General features: G+C 47.8%; 1 protein-coding gene across 2 annotated transcripts in view; it reads right to left on the bottom strand.

The window, feature by feature from the left end:
- LOC126537703 (uncharacterized) overlaps positions 1 to 15,318 on the bottom strand; it is a 40,633-nt gene that overhangs the window by 23,977 nt on the left and 1,338 nt on the right. For both annotated transcript variants that reach the window (XM_050184794.3, XM_055074453.1), the window contains one exon: positions 5,699 to 5,714. In XM_050184794.3, the coding sequence (XP_050040751.1) occupies positions 5,699 to 5,714 (16 nt within the window). The remainder of the gene's footprint in view (positions 1 to 5,698; positions 5,715 to 15,318) is intronic.

Raw genomic sequence — 15,318 nt, 5'->3', positions numbered from 1 at the left:
ATTTATTTTAGGACAGCAGATTTGAGACCTAGGCCTCTCTACCTAGATGACAGCCGGGAGCCCTTGGGACCTGGCGGCATCTTCGGCCTGCTGGATTGCCTTCAGTTGGTCTTCCGGTGCACCAGCTGAGCAACGCGGTGTACCACTACTATCTGGTCTTGTGTGTTTTATTCTGTTTAAGCGTTCGAGGGCAAGCCCAAACTATACGCTGTATGTCTGCCCCTTCTTGACAAAATGTACGTCTGTCCGTGTAAAGGTCAGGGGAGTAGCTGTGGTAGGCCACCAGCTTCGGATATGTATCTCCTTGTAAGAAGCGCCATGCCGTCGCTTGCCGTCTACTTAGTGAGGATTGTGCCGAGGGGAAATGGTTACTTCCAAATTAATAGTGTTTGGTGATCTGATTAAAGCTGGTTATCCGGGCTCTCTCCATTCCAAGTATTTGCATGTCACCTGCTCGGCCCATAAGTTCTCGAGCCAGGTTGTGCGCTATTTCGTTCCCAGGAAGGGAGGTGTGTGCGGGTGCCCATAGAATGTGAACGTCTCGATCTTCACGAAAGTTGTTTAAAATTGTTAGCGCTTCCGGCGAGATTCTTCCTTTGGCATAGTTCTTGACGGCTGCATTGGAGTCGCTGACTGCGATGTTAGCCTCTGGGGAGGCTATTGGCAGCACCGAAACAGCTTCCTCCGCCACCTGCGCCTTTCCTGTTTTTCTCACCCCCTGGACTCGTACCAACTATGGACATACTCTCTTTATTTACGTACTCCACCACGTCCACATAGGCCGTGCCCCTGGCAATACGGAATCTTTTGTGGAGAGCTCTCACTCTTGCGATTCTTCTGTGTTGGTGATCCTCCCGTTGCATGTTTCTGGGGATTGGGGGTATTAGGAAATGTTGCCTCATTTTCCTTGGGATGTCTCTCCAAAGTTCGTGCTGTGCTTCGAAGTTTATTCCGATGTCGTCTAAGATGTGTCTCTAAGATGTCTAAGATGTCAGTCTTTCATACTGCGCATCTCTCTGGCCCTCAATAAGTTCGTCTAGTGAGTTGTGAACGCCGACCGCCAGGAACTTCTTGTTTTACGTATTTGCAGGAAGTCCAAAGGCTTGCTTATTCGCCCGTGTAGTAATGCGTACTATCATGGCTTTCTCTGCAGCGTACAGTTTGAGGTAAGGGACCACATATACAATCTCACTTTCTAGAAGAACACGACACCCGCCGAGATGTCAATGCTTTAAACAAGTTCACAATGCTTTCTTGCACAGCAACGCAAAGCATAAACCGCTCTCGCGTTGACTCGATAACTCTGCGTAGTACTTCTCGGCCGACGCTCGCACATCATCATCATCATCATCATAATCATCGTCGTCATCATCAGAGAACAGCAGCTTATGATAGGTAGCGAGGCAGTTGAAGTGGTAAGGGAATACATCTACTTAGGGCAAGTAGTGCACCGCTGATCCGGATTATGAGACTGATGCAATCAGAAGAATAAGAATGGGCTGGGGTGCGTTTGAAAGGCATTCTCAGATCATGAACACCAGGTTTACATTATCCCTCAAGAATAAAGTGTATAACAGTTGTGTCTTACCAGTACTCACGTACGGGGCAGAAACCTGGAGGCTTACGAAAAGAGTTCTACTTAAATTGAGGACGACGCAACGAACTATGGAAAGAAGAATGATGGGTGTAACGTTGAGGGTTAAGAAAAGAGCAGATTGGGTGAGGGAACAAACGCGAGTTAATGGCATCTTAGTTGAAATCAAGAAAAAGAAATGGGCATGGGCCGCACATGTAATGAGGAGGGAAGATAACCGATGGACATTAGGGTTACGGACTGGATTCCAAGGGAAGGGAAGCGTAGCAGGGGGCGGCAGAAAGTTAGGTGGATCGATGAGATGAAGTTTGCAGGGACAACATGGCCCCAATTAGTTCATGACCGGGGTAGTTGGAGAAGTATAGGAGATGCCTTTGCCCTCCAGTGGCGGTAACGAGGCTGATGACGATGATGATGAATGCGGCTGTGGAATTTCTGTAGATGTTTTCTAGGGTGTTTACTTAAGTGGTCTGTACTCCTTGATTACGCAATGCCTCTATGATTGCTGGTATCTCTACTGAATCAAATGCTTTTTCGTAATCTATGAAAGCCAAATAGAGAGGCTCATTGTACTCTGCGGATTTTTCGATAACCTGATTAATGACATGGTTGTGATTCATTGTTGAGTATCCCTTCCTGAAGCCAGCCTGCTCCCTTGGTTGACTAACGTCCAGTGTTGCCCTTATTCTATAGCAGTATTGCTCAATATTCTATATAATACTGGGAGTAAGATAATGGGCCTGTAAATTTTAAGTTCTTTAACGTCTTCTTTATTTTTGTGGATTAGTATATTATTTGCATTCTTCCAGTTTTCTGGGACCCTTGCAGTCGATAGACACTTCGTATAGAGAACCGCCGCTTGTCCTAGCATTATGTCTCCTCCATCTTTGATTAAATCGACTGTTATTCCATCTTCTCCTGCCGCTTTTCCCCGTTTCATGTTTTGCAAGGCCCTCCTGACCTCATCTCTAGTTATAGGAGGAATTTCTGTGTACTGTTCATAATTGTTTCGAATAGAATACTCCTGAGTCCTCTGGGTACTGTACAGGTCAGTATAGAATTCTTCCGCTGCTTTCATTGTACCTTCGAGATTGCTGATGATATTACCCTGCTTATCTTTCAGTGCATACATCTTGGTTTGTCCTATGCCCCGTTTCCTTCTCACTGATTTCAGGCTGCGTCCATATTGTACGGAGTCTTCAGTCTTTCTCACGTTATAATTTAGTTAATTAGGTAAACAGCTATTATCCTGTTCTTCATGCCATTAACGTCAGTGGGCTATTTCGCTTGAAGTTCATCTTTAATGTAGCCCCGAAAAGACGTCGAACTGAGAAAGGTCAGGGGATCTCGGCTGCCAAAATATCGCTCTTGCTCCTTCAATCCACTGTCATGGAAAATGACGGTCCCGCCAGCTGTTTGCAAAAGTGGAGAAATGTGGCAGAGCTCCGTTATCCTGGAACCATGAGGGAGCATAATAATACCTGGAATACCTGGAGCAGGTCATCCAGAGGGAGATCGGAGACACAGTTGTCGACGACAATGCTTAGTGTTGAGCGCCTGCACTTCTATCCGTTCAGGTTGCCCTCAAAAAAGTTAGGTTGAACGATCCTGTCCCCGAGTGTTTGACTCCACAAATTCACACTGCAGAAAACTTGATGCTTGTGGTGCCGCAGTGACTGTGGATTTTTGGGACTAATAATGGGCGTTGTGAACGTCCAGGGTGCCATTCCAGCAAAAGCGAGCTTTATTTGTCCAAATTGCAATTTGAAGGAACCATGAACCCTGAGTTCCACAAAGAGCGGTGGGCGGCGAGGGCCAAGGCGCTGATCGATATCCACGCTAAAGACAGGGGTGCCGTGTTTGTGGACGCGCCAGAGTATCCACATCACAGAAAGGCAGTCGCCGCTGCAGTCGTCGGGGCATCGACCGGTGCAACGAGAACAGCAGCGAGTGTGGGGCCTCGAGGGGCGCATCCAGCCGAGGAGGTGGCCATTGCCCTGCCCACCGCCGACCCCGAGTGCACAACTGTGCTCTGTGATTCTAGGACGGCAGTGAGAAATTACGCAAGAGCAAGGGTGTGTCGTGAAGCCGCGCGTGTGTTGCGTGCTGTCGATCTCGCGAGGGAAAATCGGTGTGTCGTCATAAAGTGGTTTCCGGCCCATATGGGCAGTGATGTGACGGATCGCGGCAACGGAATCCACAACGAGATGGCGAACGCGGCGGCGCGAGGACTAACCAACCGTGCCGCTGCTACTGCGGTCGACCCGTCGTGGTGGTGGAAAGCCAAGGACAATATGACTTCCTAGAACGAAATTGTCAAGTGGTACAGACTAGAGCGAAGGACTATGCCGCCACCTCATCCGGGCTTGACCCGTAAGGAAGGGGTTCTATATCGACAACTTCAAACAGGGTCGTTATTCACCCCGGTGCTGATGAGGCACGTGTGTCCAAGTGTTTATGTAAGTGACCTGTGTTGTGTGTGCCAAAAGGAAAGAGCCACTGCAGCTCACAACCTTTGGGACTGTGCTAAGAACCCGCACGAAGCTGCAACGATAACAGCGATCCCGCTGCGGCTCGAGGCCGCAACGAGGTGCTATGATCGAGATGTCCAAGCCCAGGCCGTCCAGCGGATCTCGGCGGCCCTCGAAAGCCAACGCCCGAGCGAAACCGGAGGGAGGCTGCCACCCCAAAAGAGGGGCAGGCGCGGTCGACCAAAGGGAGTAGTGCGACCGTGACCGAAGTAGAGGCGCCACACGCCACGAAGATGTCATGGCCGCGTCACGGTGACGCCTCCCTAACAGGGGACGGCTAACTGTTCTGCAGGCATTCATAACAAAACTTCTTCACTCACTCACTCACTCACTCACTCACTCACTCACTCACTCACTCACTCACTCACTCACTCACTCACTCACTCACTCACTCACTCACTCACTCACTCACTTTGAAGGAACTTCTTTTTTCCTTCAATTTTGGTCAGGTCATTATTGCAGAAGTCAAGCTGCCTCTCAAAGTCTGCCTGTTTTAGGTCCTGGGGAAGGAAAACATGGTACGGATGGAACGTATGTTTTTTTTAACGTTTTATGTGACTATTCCGAAGCTGCGTCTGCGCTCATCGGCAGTCTGTGGGATACGGCTTTCCGGTATCAACTTTACGTACGCGGGAACTTCCATGTCTACGTCTTCATTGACGACTATTTTCTTGGTCTGTCTCTGACGGTGAACTGACCATGTTGTGCGAAAGCACCGAACGATGTTTATGAAGGTTGGCTTAGATGGAAGTGGATGGTCTGGGTGGCGAACCGCGTACAGCCGGATTGCTAATGAGGCATTGCCATTCATTTCAGTGAATGCAAGAACCACTTCTATCGCTATTTTAGGGGTACAATACGTCGTTTAGGTGGAATGAGCCATGTCAGCGCCAGTGAATCCCAACATGGTTTTTCTTGATTGTCCTTCCAGAAGCGCCGATGTGGCGGAAGCAGTCTAGTAGATGGCAGGGAAGCTAACGCGTATACAAGGTGATGCCCCGGTGCAATGTCAAGAAGGGGAAAATTATCGTCCTTGATCGCCCTTAATAGGATGACGCGGACTGCGTATGACACACCAGGACGTCATTCGTAGATTTCACTAGCCGAGAGGGAAGAGTTATCATCGTTGCTTGTGCCTCCTCCCATTTTTAAGACTAAACGCTACGCACAACAGCCAAGTCACGTCAGGGAGGTGCTTTGCGCCGATCTTCACTTTCTCGCATGCGTAGGCATGCGAAAAGAAATTAAAATTCACAGCCGGTTATCTAGGAACACAGGCATGCTAGAATTCCACCAAGTGGAACTGTGTAATATCACGACTGCCTCTAACTTTTCTATACAAACGCGCCCGCTTACTGCAGTCCCTAAAAAGTTCATTATTCAATTTTATTTAATTGGTCGGCAGACAGCGATATTTATCATCTCACTTTGTGTGGCCCTGGCATCATAAATCTTTTCTATAGGTGAATTTCACATACTTTCCCGCGCCTAATTATAAGAAACCGTAAAACTTAATTTTGACCACCCTGTATAGCACGAACGGAAACCATTTAAACAGCCTTGGTCAACTCACCTTGGGCGACGACTATCTGGATAAAAGAGAGAAATAAACGAAATATGTTACTGTGCATCACAATATTGACTTCATTAGACACTTGAACGTAATACAGCATTTCTTTACGAAAAGTCATAAAGTTGTAATGTTCACTCCTTGTTTTGTTTGCACCAAAAAAGCGATTGCTACGAATAAACAATGCTTTTCGCTCAGAATATTGTAGCAATTGCAACCGGATTCAATGTGGTGCACACAAAGGGGTAATTTAAAGCAACAGCAACTGCAACAATAGAAAGCAACACCCAACTATTTTGCTCTCTAGCAGGGGACCCTGCATGTTACATTCAATTCTGCAGCGGCGACTTTTCGATGAGCGCGAAATGAAGAAACATGTCTCACACAGTTTTGGATTCTCATTAAAGACATCCAGTGATGAATTCTACTCGGCTTCTTCCCCATTACGTGGTGTCGCAAATTTGTATTTGGATTTCTGGAGAAAAAGGGCGTAAAAGCCTTGGCGCACCTGCGGCGGATTCTAACGATCGTAAGTTCTATTGCGAGGACACTGATAACACCACAGTGTCATTGTCGCTGTGGTGACTGAGTTTGACGACCAAGTACGATAAGAACGCGACCCACGCGCCGTATACAGTGGGTACTAGGAAACGCATGGGGTCGTTAGACGAGAAGACGGGCGGTTTAACGCGCACCCGCTTCCCACATGCCCAATGAAGAAAGTCACGTGATTTTGCACGCCAGATGGTGAAGAGGTCAGCTAGCGCGCAGCAACGTGATGAAGCGCGCGCATAGGAGGGTTAGGCGGACGCAGGAGAGCGCGTCCCCTCCTGGAGCCGGGCCGTGGCTGCGCGTACCGCGTCTGAGCGCATACGCTGCTCGCGCTCCCTTTCTAAGAGGTAATCTCCGGCGGGTGCAAGTGCTGGGCGAGCCTATATGGCGGTGGATTCATGTGCGATGTGTTCAAGCGTGCTAGGTGTTGGAGGACGCGTATTCTTGACTTTCCGAGATGCGTTGAAGAGAGAAGCAACACGAAGCATTCACTCCACGCTACCAGCGCTTTGCTTCCCTCCAGCGTTGCGGCGGAGAGTGTTCGTTGTCATCGAGTGAGATCTCATGTTCTTTTGAGCGTGCATGGCACCATGCTTCATAATTTAATTAGTACGTGAATCTTTCAAAAAAACTGCAATGCCCCGTCGCTTGTATTTATATACGTTGATATTGCAATCAATGCTTCGCATTTCCGACGAGATTACGACGCTGCGCTTTGTATATTAAACCGCAAGAAAAGCAAACTGAAATAACGCAACAAAGCTGTAATACTGCGGACCGCTTCGTATGAGTTCGAGCAATTTCAACAGCCTCCCGCAAGGCTCTGCGGGTGAAGTCAGCATGTGTGTCGCGAAAGTTGAATTTGACTAAGGGTTGTTCACGCTCGTGAAATGTAGTGACAGCCGATGCTGACCGTGGCAATCCCATGGCCTTATCTATAACGCGTGTCACTGGGAAAGGAAGAAAAGCAAGAGTACTGCACCTCTTAGTGTTGAATGACAGCACGAGAAAGGCTTATCGATGTCTAGAAGTAAGAACCACGTTGTATATTACGATGAAGTAAACTTCCATTCGGCTTCAAACAGAAGTTCTGTCACGATACAAATGGAGGTCCCAAGTTTATCATCGTAACTTACAACTGATGCTTAAAAGGTAAAAGCCTTCCATGTTCTCACGGTTGCTCTAATAGCTGCTCGTGGAGCGACAAAAGTACAGTTCATCTTGGGATTGTTCTGACATACTTAGGTCCCCTCCTGATGTGTATCTTTATTTCGATTCAGACTTCGATGAGACAACACGCTGCAATTGTTTGCGCTGTAAGCACTTGCTGAATTCTCGGTCTGCTGTGGTGCTGTACATAAAGCATCCAAAATAATACCGAAGCTTAAGCTGCAATGTACACCGATAGTAATTGTAATTGTGAGGCTTCGCAGTGGACACATGATAATTCAAATTCTGCGTCATATATAAGCTAAGTCTGTATCTGTCACCTTGTCTAGTATCAACGCCACGCCTTGGAGAAAACTGCAGTTGCGTTGTACAAGCATGGATTTTTAATGCTAAGGCAATATATGTCTCATTGAGCGAAAACACGTCGTAATCAGCGCGACCAAATATGGCCGACTGCGCAAAGAGTTAAATGACATCAAAAATTGCTCATGTTGACGTAAAATGTCTTAGGGAGGTTCCTGTAAACAAAGTAAATTAGTGGCTTTGAAAGAGCATTTTGTAAATTTCCGTATGGCTGGGAATCGAACCCGGGCTTTCGGGGTGCGAGAGGAGCACGCTTCCCCGACGCCCCGGCGGCTTTTTCTTTCTTTATTGCCTGGTTTCGACATGTAACATTCGGCAGTCACCCTACCAACACACAAAGAACAACGTACATTTGCTAAAGGCGTCATCAACCAGCATTGTGCTGGTTTCTTCTAACTAAAATTCGCGCAAAGCCACCAGCGGCTCTACTCTTAAGAGCCACTCGGGATGCTGCGCTGCCGCTTTATGAATTTCGGCAAACCAATGCATGTACTCCCGGAAATACATTCGTGCTGGATGACTAAAGCTCTGCCTAGTGCGTGCGTACTTGCATACATCACATCGCAGCCACCTGGCGGACTAAAAGTATGGCCTAGTGCGTGGCTCATTGGGCACTTGATGGCGCAGCCAAAGGGGAGGAGATGATTCCATGTCGTGAGTCTATACTATGAGAGCAGTCATGGCGTTCCGAGGCCTGCAAACGGTATAACGCTTTCGCATTCCCACATATAAGAAGTCTTAAGTGTCTCTGTCGAACTTTCATTTCAGATATCATCAATCTCAATAACCTAGCAGACGGGAGTGGTAAAAACGAGGGAATGTACGAAAACAGTTCATATTTTCTGATGATAAAGTATTAGCTTTGAGAAAGAAACCCTAATACTCAACAATGTACGGAAGTCCACAAATACAACATAAGATATAACACAACGACAACTTCCTTGTTGTACAATGTTAGCTAAGACATTGAAAACATATTAGGTTGTCGACAACAGTTGCTAAGTATCATACCTTTCGACTGATGTCCACTGTATAGGTTAGAACTGATTGCTTGAAATTTGATTGCACAAGATGCCTCCTTCGCAGAAGCATATTGACGCACTGAGGAACCAAATATTTAGGAAGGGGAGTAGGAAGGCACCAGCCGGGCGCGAAAATTCAACTGTGTCCTCGAAGCTCTAATACGCGTCCTTTACTATTCAATAAACTCGCGTATCGGCAAATTTTACTGTCTTTCAGTTTGATGTCGCGATTACACATGTCCTACGATCACGGCCCGCCAGACCGCCGTCTCCTAGACAGCACAAGGCCAGTGCACATCAATCCATGACATCTTGCTACGTTGCCCGACTGCCCAAAAAATCTAGGGGGCATGCGCCCGGGTAAATCTTCGTGACTTTACCGTCATAACGTCACTGTGGGACTGGCAATGGAAATCTCAGTCCAAGCAGCCCGACGTCGTAACGAAGAGTGTGCAGGCCTGCTATCTAGGAGGCATGGGCCAGACAATATTCTTGCAGTTTAAATGTACAGGCGCCGACAAAAGTGGTATACTCCACGCAGCGGGAGCCGGAGCAGCGGCACACTGCATCGCGACGCCATCTACAGGCGGCATCTGGGATCGGGTGCCCTTTATTATCGGCAGACATGTCGCTTGACTCGTTTGACTCGATGCTGCCTGTAGATGGCGTTGCGATGCAGTTTTCCCTTGCTCCGGCTCCCGCTGCGTGGACACTTTTGTCGGCGCCTGTACCTGCGGCGTCACTGCGCAGCCAGATTTGCTTCGCTCACGCAGATAAAGCCACGGTCGGTCTGCTCCCTGAGTGTATTTCCTCATTGCACTGCACAAAACTAACAATGTTCGTCCACTTAACAAGCGGACAGTTTCGCTGTTTACTGCTGTTCCAGCTGAAATCCCAGCGCAAAAGCCCGCGACAGTCTGAGTAATACATCTTGAAAGTGGTAGCCACAAATGGTTAATACGGAGCGAAGAAAAGAAAAAAGAACGCTGTTCAGCAGCATGCACACTGACAAAACAGCAAGTGTTCGCTTCGGCCTACTGCAGAAAAGATAAGGGATATGGACACATTTCATATCTACCGCAGGTGTACAAATCTGCGGAGACACGCAGTGTGCGAGAATTGTCAATAGCTGCTCTAGCACTTGAAAATGCAGTTTTCTCAGTAATCAAAATTTTCTTAAATGAAGCAATTTGAACTTTCGTGAGATGCGGTCAATTAAGACTAGTAATAAATGAGCCAGGTTATCGCTTCGTGCAAGCGTTTAAGAGTAAGGCTTTTGTCTCAGCATGAATGACAGTTTGACTTGCAAATACACTATGCCCTTGCTAGAAAGAGTTTTCTAATTTTGATCTGCTGTACACACGCACACACAAAAAGCTTTAAAGTCATGTGTGGCCAAACACACCGTTTCGTGTTTTAACTGCACAATACATTTAACCCTGATTATAAAAAATAGCATGTAATATAAAACAAAGCGTTTTGTTTTATTACGGGAAAAAATCACTAATTCTGATCCTGTTGTCATAAAGCTCCTTGATGTCTCAAAGGGTGCCTGATTTTATGCCAAAGCTAATAGCAAGCAGGCGTTTTTCGATAACAAGCAGACCTTTTCTTGCGTTGTGCCGTGTGCACAAAATGTGATACCGGTGCCACACGACCACTTTCGATTGTGATAAAGCCCTGTCCGCATTGGCTTGACCGTGATTGGCTCCCTCGAGCAGCTTGCGCAAAGCAAGCAATCGCAACAGAGAAATTCGAACCAGATCAGGAAGAATAGCGATTATAAGGGCACCGTGTCGCACTCTTATGAGATACCGCTGAGCTGTCGCAGAGTGCATAATGGCCACACAGGATTTTGCACTAATTACCCTTTAAGAGAACACAGTTTATCAATTACGAATGGAGCAGTGTCAGTCCTGCACTTCCACTGTGCCTCATGCGTTTGCGTGCCGCAGTTTAGTCGCACGCGACTGCAAGGAAAGAATCGGAATGCATTGACTCGAAAATTGCTAGAATCCTTTCACACGAAGAAAAAATTTGATTCCTTCATTAGCGTTCCATCAGTTTTAGTTCGCAAAAGTGAATTTCAAAATTTTTTATTCAGTTTGTTGATGGTTTCTCTGGCTTGTGATAGCTATCTGGTGATTTGAACTATTTTCTCAGTATGCCTTCGCGTGCGGCCATTGTAATGGCTCCCCGAATGTATCGTCTGTGCCTCTGTATTGGATGCTTCCTGGAATAAAATTTGTTGCGAGTCTGGCGCTCTTTCTGTCTCCTGCTGTCTATTCCAGTAATTTGAATCCTGCACCACACATCATTGTTGATATATTCAATCGCTCTCTTGTAACGAAAGATTGCTTTCGAGTGCAACTATGAAACCAAGCTGATGTAGTTAAAAAATATCAGTTTCACCATAAGGGTGAGGCAATGAATGCGATTGCAATATGTTAGAATAATGCACGACGTAGACTCGTAGCTGTAATCGCAGTAGGAATTGAGGTAAACGTGAGGTAATCATAAACGAGTGGTTGTGCTAGTGGTCGTCGGTATGAATTCGCCATCGGACAGTTTCATTTGTTTCTTAATTAAAGCTAATGTGTTCCTTGCGTCACTACCACCACTTTTCCGTATTGGGTACGTTTGAAAAGTCCTTCCTGGGCCGACCGCGGGGGTCCTGCAGAGCCACGCCAATAAAATTTTAGCTCTTTTATTGTTTCGCACCAGTAATATTTAAGACTGTGAATATTTCAGATAGACGGCATCCGCTGTCGGTGTTTTGTTTCAACACATTTGTTTTGGGGCTGCCATTCTCAATATTCGGTGGAATTGTTTTGCAAAGAATGTAAGAGCGCTTATAAGCAACTTTATTAAGAGAATGGTGTGCCAGTATAACCTGTATATGCCGCATGTGACAAAGCATGTGTGGCATGTAGCATACATACGCAGAAATACATACAGATTCTCACAGCGATGCCGATGACAAAGATTCGCTCGGATTGTCCACATAATTGCTATAGCAATAAAATTGAGTGTTTTGCCCGAAGGTAGAGCATTGCAAGCGATAGCAAGGTTTAACATTCTACTGAAGGTGTTTCAGAAAGCGTTCGTAAAAATGGGGCACTGCCAACGGCGTTGCTAACATCGCATCCCGTTAATGCATGAGAAGCGACCGCAGGAAAACCATCGGCGGTCGTCAGAGGCCAAAGGAATGAATAGATAGTTACCTTGACGTATACTGAACGTCCTACCCAGATCACTGTATTCACAATGGTGTCGCCTGCACGCAGCTGTTCACCAGGAACGCTAAAGTTCGTGTGCACAGCAGCGGAAGCCAGCACGCTGCCCTCGCTCCGGCATGCTCGACTGACCGCAGGATGCACCCACGTGGCATCATCACTTTTGAAACCAAACGCAAACTGTTCGCCTCTGGAAACCTAACCCACCACGCGCGGAGTTGGCGTGTGCGTCGATAGTCCGAGAGAACAACAACGTCGACGGCAGCGCCATCGACGATGGCATGATCGCGCTTCGAGCGTTCGGGTATAGTAGGTGGTATCCAAAGGCCACCCTATAGGCCGCTCTCTGCGGATTCTAAAGACCATGCTGACTGACTGCAGTGACAGCAATTTTGAGAGCCGCAACCACATCATTGACGTTTATTCTCGGACACCGCCCACTGACATCGCAATAAAATTGTCGGTTTCGCGCACACTGAAAGCCATATCAAGGTGTAGCGTTGCGTTGAAGTTGTTCATGTGGTGGTCGTCAGGTTTGCGCGAAGCCGAATTCTGCGCAGCTGCTGGTGCGCAGTAGAAACAGCGCCCATCTGCCTCGCGACGTTGACACGGCGATTACCGCCTACGGTGTCTTTGCGCGCGTTGCACCTCGATGTGCGATTGCTGTGAGCGTTCGTAACTTGAAGAACCGTGGCTTGATTATTCCCGTTTCGCTCAGCCGGCTGTATGAACCACGGTGTTGCATACACACAGCTTCTCATCAAAGGGGCCATGTTTGTTGGCACAGAGCGCATGCCAACAGTGGAAAGCAGCACGGTGTCCTCGATTCGCTACACAGCTATGTCGGTGCGCCCACTTTACTCCTTCGTTTAATGCATTAGAATTTAAGCGTAAGGGGTGTCAGATTGAATAAAAGGGTGTATGTGTGAAGTGTGTAAAGCTGGCAACGTGGTAAAGGCGTGTGTACACACAAACACACACACACGCACACACACACGCACGCACGCACGCACGCACGCACACACACACACACACGAACACACGCACGCACGCACGCACGCACATACACGCGCAGCACAAACGCACACGCGCGCACACACACACACACACCAATACCAATGACAGTGGTCTGATGTAGTGCCAATGACAGTGGTCTTCGTACCACCATTAGGTGCACTTTGGTCCTCGTAGAGGGAAGATGTTTGACGGCTGAGCTGCATAGCAACAGTTCTCAATATGGTGAACGCTGTTTAAAACTTGCATCCGAGAATTAAAAGAGGTGCAACGCAATGCTAACGCATTTCTCTCGCATTTACTGTTGAAGTGAGTGCCAGTGAATTTTCTTAAGCCAAATCCAGTGTGGGCTGTTCGCGTCCCTGAAGACCTTCTAACCATCGATACCGGCCGAACTACTACTATACAGCAGAACCACTACTATCCCTATAATTGCTATTTCTGTAAATAGCAAGTGCGGCAATATTATCTTGGGGTATTCATGCCTACGTGCGTGCATACACGTCAGAAGAAACACTGACAGTTGTTTCTACATTATTCGGGAATGATCGATGCAATCTTCTGAAGCCTTTACTTTGAAACAAGACAATCGTTTCGTACGAAGGAGCATCTTACTATTGTCTTTCTGCGTAAAGGTGGCCTCGCAAAACTTTTCTGCGGGGTACAGCTACAGCGTCAATAAAACAAAGAGATTAAATGACATCTCCGAAATGACAACAGGAAGACATGTGCCCATATGTTGAGATGAAGCACGTACATGTTTTTAGCGACCACACAAAACTATGCATTGAGGCGTGCTTATATACCGGAATGGCAGGTGATGCAGATCACCAATGATTTTACTTCACCGATAAGAAGGACGGTAAAGAACTTTCGTCAAGGATTTCCTGCACAAGCGCACTTTCTGCGCCAGTGTGGACCAACAACTTCGCTTGCCACGTCCTGTCGCGGCTGTTCTACCCCTGCGAAGCTTCGTATCGCGAGTGCTCTTCAATCCCATGCAAGATAGCGGTACTGCCAGGCGGTCTGCCTCGCCGCAGGCGACGGCTGGGCATCGCCGTCTACGCGAATGCTGCTGCAGTGCTTCGGGCGAGGCAGCGGTTGTAGCTCTATGCAGCTGCTTCATAATTTTGCGGCATCTCGTCTACGCCCTCCTACGACTCGGATGCCCAGCCCATAAGACGGTTGCGATCCTGTTCCACCCTCCTATTATTGCGGCCCGGAGAATGTTGGCTACCTTAAATCTGGAGGTGGGCTCCTTCGTTGGTGGTGGTTTACGTCACTATGTACGAGTCGCTTAAGTTTGACCACCAGCTGACATTCAGTGAGGCGCTAGGATGCGTGATGTCGGTTGTGGCATAAGTGCGCAGATCCACAGCGTGCGGGCGCGACAGTCCATGGCGACCGGAGGTGCACTGTTTGAATGTTGCCGCCATGGGTGCCTCAACTGCACGTGCTGCCGCTTTTCACTTAAAATAACATGTTTAATGTCTCGTTTTTATTGCCTTAGCATTCCTTGGGTATTTCATACACATTCCGGGTGTTAACTGTCTATCAATGTGAGTATGTATTCATTTAAATATGGATCTAACTGTTGTCCCGCCTACCTGGGTCACTGCGTAGTCGATGGTCGAATGGTTAGCGCATGAGGCTGTTGTGCTGAGGCCACAGGGTTTCGAACCAACCATCGGATAAACTTTGGTCACTCAGTAGGTGTCGATGTGTATCTACATGCCACTCTTCCACGATACTCCTTCACGCAGACATGGGTCAATGTAGATGCGGGAGTGGGTGGGCACGGCTATTACAAGAAACTCTCTGACTCCAACCTGGAACGCTGGGTACGTGCCACTCGGTGTGTGCTGGTCTTCAATTAGCCTCTTTGATTCCATCTTGCGTCACCGGGTATGTTCCAGTAGCTCTGCGCCGCTCTTTAATGAACGTCTTTGACGCCAACCTGCGTAACTAGGGATGTGCCGCTGTACAGTGACGAAGAAGGTCTCTTAAACACATCGGATGCTGAGCGAGATCGAACCAACGTATCAAGGGTTCCCCAAGGAGAGCAATTTGATCCATTAGCAGGCGGCGCCACAATTTCACTGGGTGTGCGCCGCTTTTCAATGAACGCCTTTCACCCCAAGCGTTTATCGAGCTGCGGCATGAATGCAATGGTTGTGTGCCGCCCTTCAAAGAAACTCTCGCCAACATGGGTCATTGAGTATGTGTCGCTGATTCTGCAGCGAGCGGGGCAACAGTTCTCAGCGTT

This window comes from Dermacentor andersoni, chromosome 4 (assembly GCF_023375885.2).
Source record: "Dermacentor andersoni chromosome 4, qqDerAnde1_hic_scaffold, whole genome shotgun sequence".
In the NCBI taxonomy this organism is placed as follows: Eukaryota; Metazoa; Arthropoda; class Arachnida; order Ixodida; family Ixodidae; genus Dermacentor; species Dermacentor andersoni.
The sequence above is the reverse complement of the archived record's forward strand: the minus strand, read 5'-3'. Positions and strand labels throughout refer to the sequence as shown.